Source organism: Dipodomys ordii, unplaced genomic scaffold (assembly GCF_000151885.1).
Source record: "Dipodomys ordii isolate 6190 unplaced genomic scaffold, Dord_2.0 Scaffold26, whole genome shotgun sequence".
Classification (NCBI taxonomy): domain Eukaryota; kingdom Metazoa; phylum Chordata; class Mammalia; order Rodentia; family Heteromyidae; genus Dipodomys; species Dipodomys ordii.
The window spans coordinates 323,126-337,439 of NW_012267242.1; the positions used below are offsets into that span (position 1 = coordinate 323,126).

Sequence of the window (14,314 nt, forward strand, 5' to 3'; positions counted from 1 at the left end):
CATTCTGTGCCTGCATATCTTTTTACTATTCTGTTCGAATAATCATACATTAAGAAGGGTGTAATAAATGTGTTTATATATTGTCTTCTTGCTCTAGCTCAATTATTTTTCTGTCAGTAGAAAGTTGCATTCTGTCATATTTAAACCCCACATATAGTAGATAAAACCAGGGCTGATTTGGTGGTCTTGGGATTTATTTCATTCCACGTTTTGTTTCATTAACCTCAATATTAAGCTTTTGCTCCAGCTCTTCTATGATTCTAAGCATTGCATGTAAGTTCATTTAGGAAAAAGGGGGAGAAAGGATATAATATAAAAGCTGCATGACACTCAGATCCATCTCTTTTTTTTTTCAATCAGGAAATCATTGTCTTTCCTGTTAGATTTGCTCACTGGCCAGAACTATAACACATGACCAACTAAAGCAAGAAAATCTTGGAGAGATGAGCATTTTCTTTCTTTCTTTGAAAAAGGGTCTCACTGTATAACCCAAGTTGCAGGTAGGCAGGGCTAACCTCCAACTCCTGATCCCCTGCCTCTGCCTCCCAAGTATTGGGGGCACAGGTGTGTGATTTTCATGAGAAAATTGCCTCCTGAAAAACTGAACTGGTCCCGGGCAGTGCCAATACCAGTTCTGATAACTGAATAGATACTTATTGATAGGTACCAGCAGTACCTGTGTCAAGGGACAGTTACACTTAAGTTAACTGCTCATTTAAAAAAAAAAATCACAACTCAAGGGAACAAGCGGTATTTTTTTTCTCTTTGTCTTGTTCGTTCATTCATCTGTCTTTGAGGGGAGGGGGATAAAGGGACAAAGAAATGGAGGGACAAAGGGTGAGCAAAAGAAGCAGTGGTACTCAGTAGATACTATGTTGAAAATGAATTATATACCTTGTAGGTGGGGAAGGGAGGGAGAAACAGAGAAAGAAGGGAGAGGTGACACAGTCCAAAAAGAAATGTATTCTTTACTCGACTTATGAAACAGTAACCCCTCTGTACCATGATGACTGACCCGTTCTTTCTTTGTTTTGCTGTGCTGAGGTTCAAATGCAGGATCTCGTGAACATGCTAGGCAAGTGTTGTACTCTGTCACTGAGCTACGTCCTCAGCCTTAACCAATCTCTATAATCTCTCATTTTAGGGAAAATCTCTCAACCTCTGATTGCTGCCTACTCTGCAAGCAAGTTTGCTCTGGATGGATTCTTCTCTTCTATTAGGAAAGAACACTCACTTCTGAAGGTCAATGTGTCAATCACTCTCTGTATCCTTGGCCTCATAGACACAGGTAAGGTTAAAATACTAGAATAAATGGCTGGAAATCAGACTGTGTGTCTTACTTAGCATTGTACGTAAAATGGGATACTGTACTCCTTGACTCACAAGTACTAAGAAGCAGTGGGAGAATACACTAGCACTCTCATTTAATAAAGCACTTGTCATTGGTGAAGGCTATAAATACCACAACAGATACTATCAGATGAACGTCTTATGTTCTTGTGGACTCTCAATGGCCACTGCTTTTCTATATCAATAGGAGTAAGGCACTGATCCATTCACCCTCTGATATGATGCACAAAGAAAAACACAACTTGCTAAAACAAAAATAAATAAACTGGTCTCATATAAAATGAACACCCTGAGCATGGTGGATCACACCTTCAAACTCAGCTACTCTGGAGTCAAAGCTTAGGAAGACTGTGTTTTGAGACTACCCTGGGCAAGATCTCTTCATCCTAATCAATATCCGGGCAGGGTGCCACACAACTGTCATACTAGGTATATGAGAAATATAAACCGGAAGATGATAGTCCAGAGAAAACCAAGCATAAGTGCCAACCCCTATCTCAAAAATAACTAAAACAGCTAGGCACCAGTGGCTCATGCTCATAATCCTAGCTACTCAGGAGGATGAGATCTGAGGATCACCATTTGAAGCCAGCCCAGGTAGAAAAGTCCATGAGACTCTTCTTTCCAATAAACTACCTAGAGAAAGCCAGAAGTGGTGCTGTGGTTCAAATAGTAAAAAAAGGCTTGGGGACAGCACCCAGATCCTGAGTTCAGGATTGAGCCACAATCCTCAGATCTCAGGATCCTGAGTAGCTAGGATTACAGGCGTGAGCCACCAGCACCCAGTTCAAAATGACTGATTCTTGATCTCTACTCTTCAAAAGTGTCAAGGCCGTAAGTGAGAAAAGAAAAAAAGAGAGTGAAGAACTCTCATACCTTGAAGAAAAACAATACATGAGGAATTAGTACTAAGTACAATCCCAAATACTATCCAAGGACATTAATGAGATATGAGTCACGTATGATTTAATGATATGGAACTGTACCAGATTGTGTTGTTGATCAGTGCACCATGCTTATGCATGACATGGCAGCAGGGGAGAAAAGTTAGGCCATGCAAGGACACACTTTGTTCAATTTTTATAAATCCTCTCTTAAGTCCAAATTCAAGTCTTCCCCAAACATACAGCAAGTGCTGTAAGACATTTTCTTTAAGGAATAATGAGTATTAGTTACAGAATGAGATGGACTGTGGCTCAGTGAAACAGCAGAGAGGAAAAGGAAAGGATTCTGTGCAAGAAGGACATGAAAACCTGGAAGGTGAGTAAAGGAGATGGTAGAGCTGCCTTCTTAGTCGAAGTGGTGACGGTTGGGAAGGAAGCAAAAGGCTGAGTTCTGCCTGTGTTTTAACAGTAAGTCATTATCATATATACTGGTTGTTTGCCCATGGACAGTTCCCATTAGCTGATGAGTCATCACGTGATTCTATCCTTTTTCTTCATTCCCCTCATATTCATCTCCCATCTCAACTAAAACACTCAAGAGGGCTGGGAAGGTGGCTCAGTGGTAGAGCGCTTGCCTTGCATGCCTGAGGCCCTGGGTTCGATTCCTCAGCACCACATAAGCAAAAAGAAAAAAAGCCGGAAGTGGTGCTGTGGCTCAAGTGGTAGAATGCTAGCCTTGAGCTGAAGAGCTAAGGGATAGCACCCAGGCCCAGAGTTCAGGCCCCACGACTGGACCCAAAAATAAAAAAAAATAAAAATAAAACATTCAAGAGAAAATCATGATTCAGAACTCCCAGTTAGAAACCTCTAACTCTTCCCCAAAATCTCCATCCAGGAAGGCATGCTTTTGTTAGTACCAACCTTCTCTTTGGTCCAGTTTCCTATGTATTACCTACACAGCTTATGAGGGTCAAGCATTAACAAGTAGTCCCTAACTACCAACCTGTGAGTAGATCTGTAGGTCTTCCATCATATAGTCTTAGATATCCACTGGTCTTAGATAATAGCACTCTTTCTTTGTCATCTACAGACACAGCTATGGAAGCAATCGCTGGGGTAATGAATTTAAGCCCAGCTCCAAAGGAAGAGTGTGCACTGGAGATCATCAAAGGGGCAGCTCTACGTCAAGATGAACTATACTATGACAAGTCACGCTGGACCATATTCCTTCTTGGCAATCCAGGGAGGAAAATCTTGGAGTTTTTCTCACTGAAGAACTATAATATGGAAAAGTTTATAAAAACCTAAGAACCCCCTTTAGGCTCAGCAAGGTAAGGGACTTGGTAGCTGTTCTACCCCATATTTCTCTGAATTCTCTCCATGAAAAGCATCCTTCAGGGGGATAGCTAGGATATCCCTGGAGACACACATCACAATTAGAAGGCGTTCCTCTAACAATCTGCACAGTGGAAATGTAATTATAATAAACCTATGCACCACTCTGCAACCTGAAACTGCGAAATTATGAATGACCATAGATATAATGACAAAGTAGTTATATCAGATTTACTCCTTGTATGTCATATGATGATGCTTAAGACAATATTAGTTGTAATAAAGATCAACTTTATAAATTCAAAACTGATAGGTATCATTTGAGTTCATTTGCTATTGATCATGTAAAAATCATAAGCTATACAAATAAAGTTTTTCAATGGTCATTTCACAATTTGTGGTCTGGACTTTTCATTTCCAAGTTGAAGAAATCACCTCAATCTTCATTTGATGGGCATTCTATCCTCACCATTGCTCTGTATGTTACTCCTTGGGAAATGGGAATATCTGAACATCAGTCATTATGGCAACTCAGGGAAGTGGCAGTCCATAGAAATCTGAGTCTATCCAACACTTAATTTTATGTAGGAATGCTCAACTCTTCATTCAAAGTTTGGAGCAAACAGATTGGAGTTCAAATCCCACTACTAATTTAGTCTCCAATCAACAAATACATATACAACACTTGCTAGTCATCACATGACTACAGTCAACTGAGAAGCAAAACACCTGTTATTACTAACAATCTAGCAGAGCCCTCTATTGGTCAGGACCCAACAGGAAAGAGATGTTGGATCTCTCACATTGGATCATTTTTATAGAGTTTAATTTAAAACAAAAAAAAAAGGAAACTACTTACAAAAGTGTGAGCAAAGCTTGTAGAAATCACCAATAGTAGTGCAGCATCTCAAGACTAGTCGCAGCTCCTTCTACCCAGAGACCTGTAGACACAAGAAGATAGAACTGTAAGGAGAACTCAGAGCAGAGGAGCCTATTTGCAGAGTGCCATGTGGCAGGAGCAAACTTGGTTAAGAGCTATAGTCAGCCCACCAAGGAACATGAAGGAGGGAACTGGAAACAGAAATACCCCAGCCTGAATCCTTTCTCTCCCTCTGATATTGGCCAGTGTTTCCCATTCTCTTAGGAGGAAGATGGCAAAAGAGCAGACCATATAAGTCAGCTTCTCCCAGTACCAAGCATGACAGCAAAGGGTGGAAAGTATACTGGAAGAAGCCATGGAGTGTGTGTTTATTTACAGGTCCAGCATGAACTCAACACTCCCAAGCATAGGTGAGTGATGCTGGAATGTGGAAGCCTGGGGAAATCTCCTTTTACCACCTCAAATTCCTGGGCAGCAGATTACATCAGAGCTGGTTAAACCGCTGGCCACATGTACAAGGAACTAGATCTAAGAACGTTAATATGGATGGAATTTTCTTAGAAAGAAGTTCTTCAGCCAAGTATGGTGGTACACAGATATAATAATCCCAGCACTTAGAAGACTGAGGTTTGATGCTAGCTTTGGCTGCATATCCAGACACAGTCTTGAAGCTAACAAACAAAAAAGAAAAGAAAGAAAAAAAGAAAGAGGGAAGGAGAGAGGCAAAAGGTTCTTTAAGAAGCAACTAGCTCACAGTACACAGGTATGCACACAAGTTAAATGTGGTCTTATAGGTGCCTTCGTTTCTAACCAATCAGATTAGCATTTGCAATCTTTAGAAGAAATGAAGTTCCCCCTTCACTTTGGGAGACAGAGCACAGAGACTGATTTTCTAAAGGGAGGAGAAAATATTAAAATGAACTTAAAATTTGTTTGGAAACAGGTGAAAACTTCTTTCTAACTGAACATTTTCCCCAGAATCTGAAGAGGAGATCTCCAAAAGTAGGTCTGAGAACTGAAACCATCTACACCCACAGATTTCATTATCTTCATTAACATGACATTAAAATTCCATTGCCTTTATCAGTCTAGCTTTACTATTCCGAGAAAGTCTGGTCCAGGAAGATAAATGTTGCAGGTCTGGTTTAAAATGCTCAAGTTTTCAAAAGATAGCATCAAATGATTACTACTTTGAAGGCTCTTTGGCACTGTCCTCACCAATCCCAACCTGCTGTATCACAAACCTTTACCTGTCCTCTTGGAGCACCTCACTGGAGCCCGCCTTAGTCTAGACACCCCACTCTGAGAAGCTAAGGGACTCTATCAGGGTGGTATCCCCTCATTTGGGTAAGTGACACCCTTGGTTTGATCTTACGGACAAGTTATTGGAATACTCACTGTATGTAAAACTGATTTGTTGAACTGGTGGACACTGGTGGCTTATACTTGTAATCCTAGCTACTCAGGAGGCTGAGATTTGAGTTCAAAAACAGCCAGGGCAGGAAAGTCCCTGTGAAACTCTTATCTCTAATAAACTACTCAGGACAAGCCAGAAGTGGCTCTGTGGCTCAAGTGGTAGAGCACTAGCTGAAAGTACAAAGGGGCTTAGGGACAGTGCCTAGGCCCTGAGTTCAAGCTCTAGGATCAGAAAAATAAATAAATAAATGATTTATTGAATGGTAACCCCTTTGTGCAACTATTTAAAGATCATAAATATATAATTTTTCAAGTTATTTGACAGTCTTCTTAGGGAAGTCCTCTTCAGGGCCCTCGCTCAGTTCCTAATCTTCTCCCCCAACTCTCAGGGGTTACAACAGCTGGAGCCAACCTCCGAGTTCATCAGTCTTGCCCTTGGACAAGAACCACTTACATGCAACTATCTTTCCTACCTCACTTTATCAAGAGCTCAAAGAAATGTATCCAGGATGTCTCTTCACACCACATGTGGACTCGAGAGAGTAAATTAGTTAGGACCCAGGATTCCTGGACAGCATCTTGGCCTACAAGCCAAAAACAGATGCAAAAATTAAAGAAGACAATTGTTTCAGAACATCTTGTTTCACTCCCTCCCCAGCCTCAACTAGTTTCCATAACCTTCCCATGACCTTGGGGAGAAGATATGCAAAAGGAATCTGATTAGGAATGAACAACCAATCCGAATGATGTGGGGGCCAATCAATAAAGTATACTTTTCAAAATATATAATTATTATAGGGACCACCAGCCAGTGTATATAAAAACTCCTAGACTCCACCACTGGAACACACACACACACACACACACACACACACACACACACACACACACACACACACAGAGCCACCTGGGATAAGAGGGACAGAGAAAATAGCAAAAGAGGATACATGAGGAAGGAGGCAACAGCCCGATACTTCATCGAATCCCTGAGACGAGAACCTAAGAAGGCTGCAGTGTCCAACAGTGGAGCTACAGCACTGGCAGGCACTGTCTGTCACTGAGTTACAACCAATAAACAGGTGTTTCCTGCTATGGGGCTGTAACCTTAATGGTCTCTGCTGGCCACTGAGCCAGGAGGTGTGTGGGAAATAGCTTTAGTTTTAAATAGACAAAATGATCAGTCACAAGTCACCGTATGGCTGGGCTGAGCATCGTCTCAGTCCTGCTTCTAGCAAGGGTTCTGGAGAAGTTATCACTGTTCTCACCTGAGGGGAGCACTCTGGTCAAGATTAACCAGTCTTTGTTGCCCCCACAGGTAGAGTATGCAGAGGAGGTCCTACCATTCCTTTCTCCATCCTTCCTGGTAAAGATGTTGTCAGTTCCATCCTCCTTGATTCCAAAGTGGCTTAGAACAAATAACACAGACATGAAAATGGAGGCAGGCTTCTAGGTGTTTCTCCTGCTTTTAGTTATTTCATGGGCCCAAGTAAGCAGTATACTTTTCAACAAAAGCAGTTTTAGTACCTGATACATTTTTGCATAGAACAAGAGCCTTCAAGAAAATAATAACTTGAAAAGGCAGCTAGAGTTAAGTTACATAAATATTGAATTAAGACGAAGAATAGTAAGAAGCGATGAAAGAAGGGTTTGGGCCTAGGTATTTAATTGATCAGAGAAGTGACTAGAAGGAGAAGGGTTATTTAACAAGGTTGTTTTGTACAGCCTCAATTTTCTGTCCCTGAAGGGAAGAATGTTGGTTTATATGTTAGTACAGGGAGGATGGCTTTCACTTAGGAAGTGAAGCTTTTGCTTTTAAGAAAAAGCTCGGGGAGCTGGGAAGGTGGCTCAGTGGTAGAGTGCTTGCCTTGCATGCATGAGGCCCTGGGTTCGATTCCTCAGCACCACATAAGCAAAAAGAAAAAAGCCAGAAGTGGTGCTGTGGCTCAAGTGGAAGAGTGCTAGCCTTGAGCTGAAGAGCTAAGGGACAGCACCCAGGCCCAGAGTTCAGGCCCCACGACCAGACCCAAAAAAGAAAAAAAGAAGAAGAAAAAGCTCTGGGATGTGATGTCTCTGCTGTTTTTGTAGTGCCTTGAACTTAAATAGTCATTATGCCAAAATAACGTCACTTTAATACCTTTAACAACAGGAAGACATTAGTTAATTGTTGTATACTAGAAGTTTTGCTAAGGGAGATTTCAGGTCCTTTAAACACATACACACACACACACCAAAACTATGTGAAATAATGGCTATATTAATTTGTTTAACTATAGTAATCCTATATATAAACATTATAAATTATGATTACAACTATACTATAGTATAGTATAAAGTAATAGTAGTATAGTATAGATAAAGTAATAACTATAGAATGCTATACATTATAAGGTACAGCTCATTACATCTTACAGATAGTGAAATGATAGTATTTGTACCATTAAACATGGTATAAAACAATCATATATAGATCTCAAATATGAATACATTCTAAAAAGAAAATGAAGTGCTAGATAGGCAACAGCTGTTCACATAGGAGAACCCACAGATACGTTGCATAAGCTGGAAGCAAAGGGTGGAAACTAGGGACAGGTCCAAAAGCCCCACAGCCATCTGGGCTGAGGCCCAGAGGCCAAAAGAAATTGCAGTGCTCATGTGTCTTTTGTGCCAAGTCACTGACAGGCTAATAAGAGACCATAGGAGTGACGTGTTTCAGGGCTCCGTTGTCCTTGGACCTTCCTGATGCACCCTGAACTCCAGGTAACAAAATGAACCCAAAAGTTACGCAGCCCATCATGACCCAGGAGCAAGACTTAACCACACTTCCTCTCATCACCCTCCCTACTTGCTCTCAGGGATGGCAGCACCTACTGCTGGTTGAACGTAGGGGGAGGTTCAATTCCAGAGCTACCAACACCTCCACACCTGTGAGCCTCCAAGTGAGTCATTCACACTCTGGCCCAAGAACTAGACCTAGAGGAGGCACTACATCTGGGACTCTGCCCTGCTCCAGCAGTCTAGCTGGGGCATGCTAGACATGCTCAACAGCAACAGCTAGTGACCACTCTCAAAGACAGGTGCTTCACACCTCAAGGGGAAAGAAATAACAAGACAGCAGGAAATCAGGGTAGCTTCTTGGCTTCTGAAGAGGTTAGCTTATATTCTAAGCTTTTCTTGACTAATGATACTTCATAGAAACCCAGAACTCTTCCATGTTAAAGGACCCTGGCTACCTCTCCAGCCATCTGACCTGAGGAGCTGCTTTCCATTTCACTCCCCGAAGACACCAAACTGTTGGACTTCTGAAGATACTCTGCATCCCCACCATGCCTCTGCCCCCGCCATCTCCAGCACTCACAGTGCTCTTCACGTTCTCACTGCCTACTCTGTATTTGTCTCCTTACTCATTTAGTGAGGCTCACTATATACTCCAGGCTGTCCTTCAAATTGCAATCCTCCTGCCTCAGGCTTCCAAGTGCTAGAATTACAGCCATGTGCCACCATACCCCCAGCTCCTACATGAGCTTCAAAACACCCCAACCATTACCTCCTGCAAGAAAATATTATTCTCTCTCCCCTACCCAGAACTCTCAAGGTTGGAATTGATGAAACACACATACCCTCCTATCCCTTGCATCTATAATTTTTATTTGCCTATTACTAGAATTTATCGTACTTTAAGTTTACCTTTAATATTATCACCTGTGTCTATGTGTAATTATGTGAAAGTACTACTGTATATTACTTACGATTGTATCCTTATATTAACTGTAGTTCTCTGCATGTATGATGTATTTAATGTTTATGAAATAAAAGACTCATGAGGCCTCATAATAAGAACCGTTTTAATAGAAACAGAACAGGAGAACAAAACACTTTCTATTTCAAATAAAAGAGAGAGAAAGAGAGAGATAACTCTCATTGTACTGAATTCTAACCATTGCTCTTTGCACCATAACATCTTGTTTTTACTTCTGTTGGTTTTTTATTTCCTTTACTTTTTCAATCAAAATCTTAAAAATCATTCAAAAAACATTCATATTTTACAATTGTTAATGCATTTGCATTGCAGAAAATACAAGAAAACTTACAGGAAGAAAAACATCTCAAATTATTCCAACCACTAAAGAAAGAAATTTGTGAATTAAAAACTTGAAGGTTTTTTGAGGCAATACTAGGAGTCTTTGTGAATGGTTCTTCTATGCACGTATGTGTGGTGTTTATTAGTCTATATTGCCACTGTTCTTATTATGAGGTCCTAAGATTTTAATTCTGACAATTTTAACAGTATCTATGTAAAGTTCTTGTTAATACTGAACATCTCTTACAGGCCCTCTACCAACAATAACAATGCAAAATGAAGACATGAAAAGGACTGATTACACTGGCCTGCTATGGAAATGAAGGAGTTATGAAAATAATCATCGTCCTTCTGATGATTTTAGACTATATCTCTTCTGAGAATAAATATTTGTCCCTGAATTGTTTGTGTGGACATTTGATTAAACAATTCTTCTGATGATTTTGAACTACATCACTTCTGAGAAAGCATATTTTTGTCCTTGAATTGTTTGTGTGGACATTTGATTAAACAGTTACCAGCTGGCCGCTTAGAAGACAGAGTCCAATGAACTTGAATGTGAACAGACTTAAGTCTGCCTATAACGAGCTGTTCTGTAAAAATTTAGGGTGTATCTGTGCTAGTTTTCTAGATTTCCGTGGCTATAACAACTACCTGAGGTAATCATCTTATAAGAGAAAAGGGTTGATTTTTTTCTCAAGTTTTGAAGGTTTCAATCCATTATCCTTTGGCCTCCTTGTTTTTGAACGTGTGGCAAGGCACAGAATGGCAGAAAAAAATAAAACATTCCTTTCATAATCAGGAAGTGAAAAAGAGAGAAAGGTGAAGAGGCTGGGTCTCACGGGACATGTGCCTTTCAAGTGCACATCCCCAGTGATCTAACTTCCTCCTACAAGGTTCCATCTCTCAAAGGTTCTATTACTTCCTAATAGCAGCAATGATGTAATAGATGGACTTCTGGAAGTCCATCTATAGCAGAGTGCCAAGGCCACCACATATGAAGAGGGTCTGTGGCATTATTCTAAAAAGTAGAGCTTGGACTTGAAGAACTGTTGGGAGTGTTAAATGGGCAGGATTCTAAGTCAACAACCCCGTTAGGAGGATTACCATTTTCCAAAAGATAAGCAGAGACTCACCCAAGAGAATAGAAAAAGAAGCAAGGTTATAAGTACCAAAGTGTAAAGGCCCCCATAATAGAGGACCTTTAATTTCTTAGTGTTGTCTCTTAGAAAAAGTCAGGTTCCCAGCAGTTTAAATGGTTTCCTTTCATACTTGAGATTCTTTTTAGTACTCCATTATAACACATGTAGGTTACTGTAAAGAAACAGGCTATAAACAAAATGTTGTTTATCTTGTATTAACATTGTCATAAGAGCCACACATCCATCCAGGTGACTATATTTCTGGAAGTTCTGGGATATGGCCACCAACAAGGGAATCAATGTTTCCAGTGAATCTGGAAAAGGTAAAGCAAAACACAGATTGCTAGCCAGTTGATGTCCAGTGCCTCACTCAAAAGCAGCTCAAGCCTGGCACAGGTGACACACATATAATCCTAGCTACTCAAGAGGCTAAGATCTAAGGACCATGGTTTAAAGCTTTGGAAGACAATCCAAGAGATCCATTTCCAACTAAATATCACAAATCCATAAATGAGGTGTTGCTCAAGGGGTAAAGCACCAGCTTTAAGCAAAAAAAATATCTAAGCAAAAGCTTAGCTGATAGCCAGTGGTTCATGCCTGTAATCCTAGCTACTCAAGAAGCTGAGATCTAAGGATTGAGGTTCAAAGACAGAACATGAGACATATTTCTAACAGTCCACCAAAAAATCAGAACAAAACCCAGAAGTGGAGAATGTCAGTCTTAAGGATCAAAAAAAAAAAAAAAGAGGCCTTGAGTTCAAGACCCAGCATGGAGACATAACTAGCCTGATTAAAACCTCACCTTATATTCTATATAGAGATGTAGAGGACAGGGACCTTCAGACAGAGGCCAGCTGGTGGTGAGACTGTATATCTCTACTTGAGTTTAATTTGGCAATTAGAGTTTTCTTAATCTACTTTATCTACATTTTCAAGATCATAGTTATATGAATGACTCAAATGACTTTAATTTTTACTCTACTATGGCTACTTCCCATGTAATATTTCTGAATTTTTATAGCTGCTCTTATATTATTTTTATTGGTATTGATACTTTTCCCCTCCAGAAAAAGGTATGCAAGAAAAAGCTTCTGAATTTATTTATCAGTCCATTCAGGATTCTAATTTATTAAATGATTTTCTTCTTTTATTTTTTTAAATTTCTAGTTTCTTTCTGACCACGTTTTAGAAGTTTACTTGAAAACACTTGGATAAATAATTTTTAATCTTCCTTATTTATCTAATAAAAATTATTATAGCCATAAACTTGGGCTGTACATTAGCTGTACTTCACTGATATTTATCTTAATGTTTCAATTATAACTATTTTCCATGATTTTTATTCATTTTTTTGAGACAGGGTCTTGATATATAGTCCAGGCTTAATTTAAACTCATTATGCTCCTCCTCAGCTTCCAAGTGTTGGGATTACAGTTAATATGCAACCATGTCAATAAATTCTTTTTTTGTTGTTGTTTTGGGATTTTTTTGTGTGTTGATCCTGGAGCTTTAACTCAGGACCTGGACACTGTCTCTCAGCTTTTTGGCTCAATACTAGAGCTCTACTACTTGAGACATAGCTCAATTTCCAGCTTTTGTGTGTGTGTGTGGTTAATTGGAAATAAGAATATCATAAACTGTCCTGCCCACACTGGCTTTGGATCATGATCCTCAGAACTCAGCCTCTTGAGTAGCTAGGATTACAGGCATGAGCCACTGGCACTGTACTAATAATTCTTGTTTTTTTTAATGTGAATAAATTCCTAGTACTAGATTGGTAACCTGTATATTTTAAGATTAAACCAGGCAAAAATTCTACGAGATTAAAATGCTTATTGCTTCCAACTTCTATAGTTCAATTTTGTTATACTATGCCCAGAGAATCTTCTTGTAAATATATAAACTTTTTTAGAAGTTGGCTTTTTTTTTTTTTGTCAGTCATGGAGTTTGAACTCTGGGCCTGGGCACTGTCCCTCAGCTCTTCTGCTCAAGACGAGCGCTTTACAACTTGAGCCACAGTGCTACTTCTGGTTTTCTGGTAGTTTATTGGACATAGGAGTTTCATGGCCTTTCCTGCCCAGGCTAGCTTTAAGCCACGATCTTCAGATCTCAGCCTCCTGAGTAGCTAGGATTATAGGCGTGAGCCACCAGTGCGGGGTAGAAGTTCACTCTTTGAGGCTTGTTTTTGGTTAGTATGATTCATTTTGTAATGCTTCGTGGACATTTAAAAGTAAGATTATAGTCTCCATTTGTAGGGTTTTGTGCGTGTGTCTTTCTGTCTCAAAATAAATTGACAAATAGATTATGACAAGCTCATTAATTGTTAATTCTCAGAGCTCAGTGGTAAGAGTTCAAGCTCTGATGTAAAACAGCCCTTGCAGGGCTGGGAATTTAGCTCACTCCAAGAGCACTTGCCTAACAAGTACAAGGCCCTGAGTTCAGTTCTCAGCTCTAGGCAGGAGTGGGAGAAGTTATAAATAAACAGCCCTTGCTGTGACCTTAGGTGCATGTAAAGTGTACCTGCAACCCATGTAAAGTGCACATAGCATCTCAGTGAGTGCTCAAAATGAAAAGAGATATTGATCTTTGTACATACTTCTTTTGGACTTTGGTGGAGTCTAAATCAGTGGTCTGAAGAAATTCCTATTGCAATCTCCTGTCCTCCCCTCTGCCTTAGTGTCCTAGACTCCCAGAACCCTCTCGTTCTTCTATGCCAATAAAATTCTCTAATTTGGTTGGGTACCAATAGCTCATGCCTGTAACCCAAGACCAGCCACATGAGAAGAGTTTGATAGAATCTATCTCCAACCAGCAAAAAGCAGGACTTAGAGGTGAGGCTTAAGGGGTAAAGCACCAGTCTAGCAAGCATGCAGCCCTGAGTTCAAACCCTAGGACTACCAAAAAAAAAAAAGTTTTAAAAAATTGTTACTGCTTGGCACCAGTGGCTCATGCCTATAACCCTAGCTACTGAGGAGGCTAAAATCTGATGAAGCCAGCTGGGGCAGAAAATTCTGTGAGCCTCTTATCTCCAATTAAATCACAGAAAAAGCCAGAAGTTTTACTGTGGCTCAAGTGGTAAAGTGCTAGCCTTGAGCATAAGGAGCTCAGAAACAGCACCAGGCGCAACATTCAAGCCTCAGGACTAACCAAAAAGAAAAAACTCATGGTATGTGTCTACATTAAACCCACTCACCCTCTATTCGTGCTTACTTTCATGGGCCAAGTTCTA

General features: G+C 40.2%; 2 protein-coding genes across 3 annotated transcripts in view; one reads left to right on the forward strand and one right to left on the reverse strand.

Moving 5' to 3' along the window:
* Window positions 1–3,946, forward strand: part of Hsd11b1 (hydroxysteroid (11-beta) dehydrogenase 1) — a 47,969-nt gene extending 44,023 nt beyond the window's left edge. For both annotated transcript variants that reach the window (XM_013015201.1, XM_013015200.1), the window contains 2 exons: window positions 1,145–1,288; window positions 3,325–3,946. In XM_013015201.1, the coding sequence (XP_012870655.1) occupies window positions 1,145–1,288; window positions 3,325–3,542 (362 nt within the window). In that variant the 3' untranslated portion in view covers window positions 3,543–3,946. The remainder of the gene's footprint in view (window positions 1–1,144; window positions 1,289–3,324) is intronic.
* Window positions 1–14,314, reverse strand: part of Lamb3 (laminin, beta 3) — a 139,526-nt gene that overhangs the window by 117,465 nt on the left and 7,747 nt on the right. The window contains exons 2-3 of the mRNA XM_013015191.1: window positions 6,339–6,449; window positions 4,429–4,510 (exon numbers count right to left, since the gene is read on the reverse strand). The gene's annotated coding sequence lies outside the window, so the exon portion shown is untranslated. The remainder of the gene's footprint in view (window positions 1–4,428; window positions 4,511–6,338; window positions 6,450–14,314) is intronic.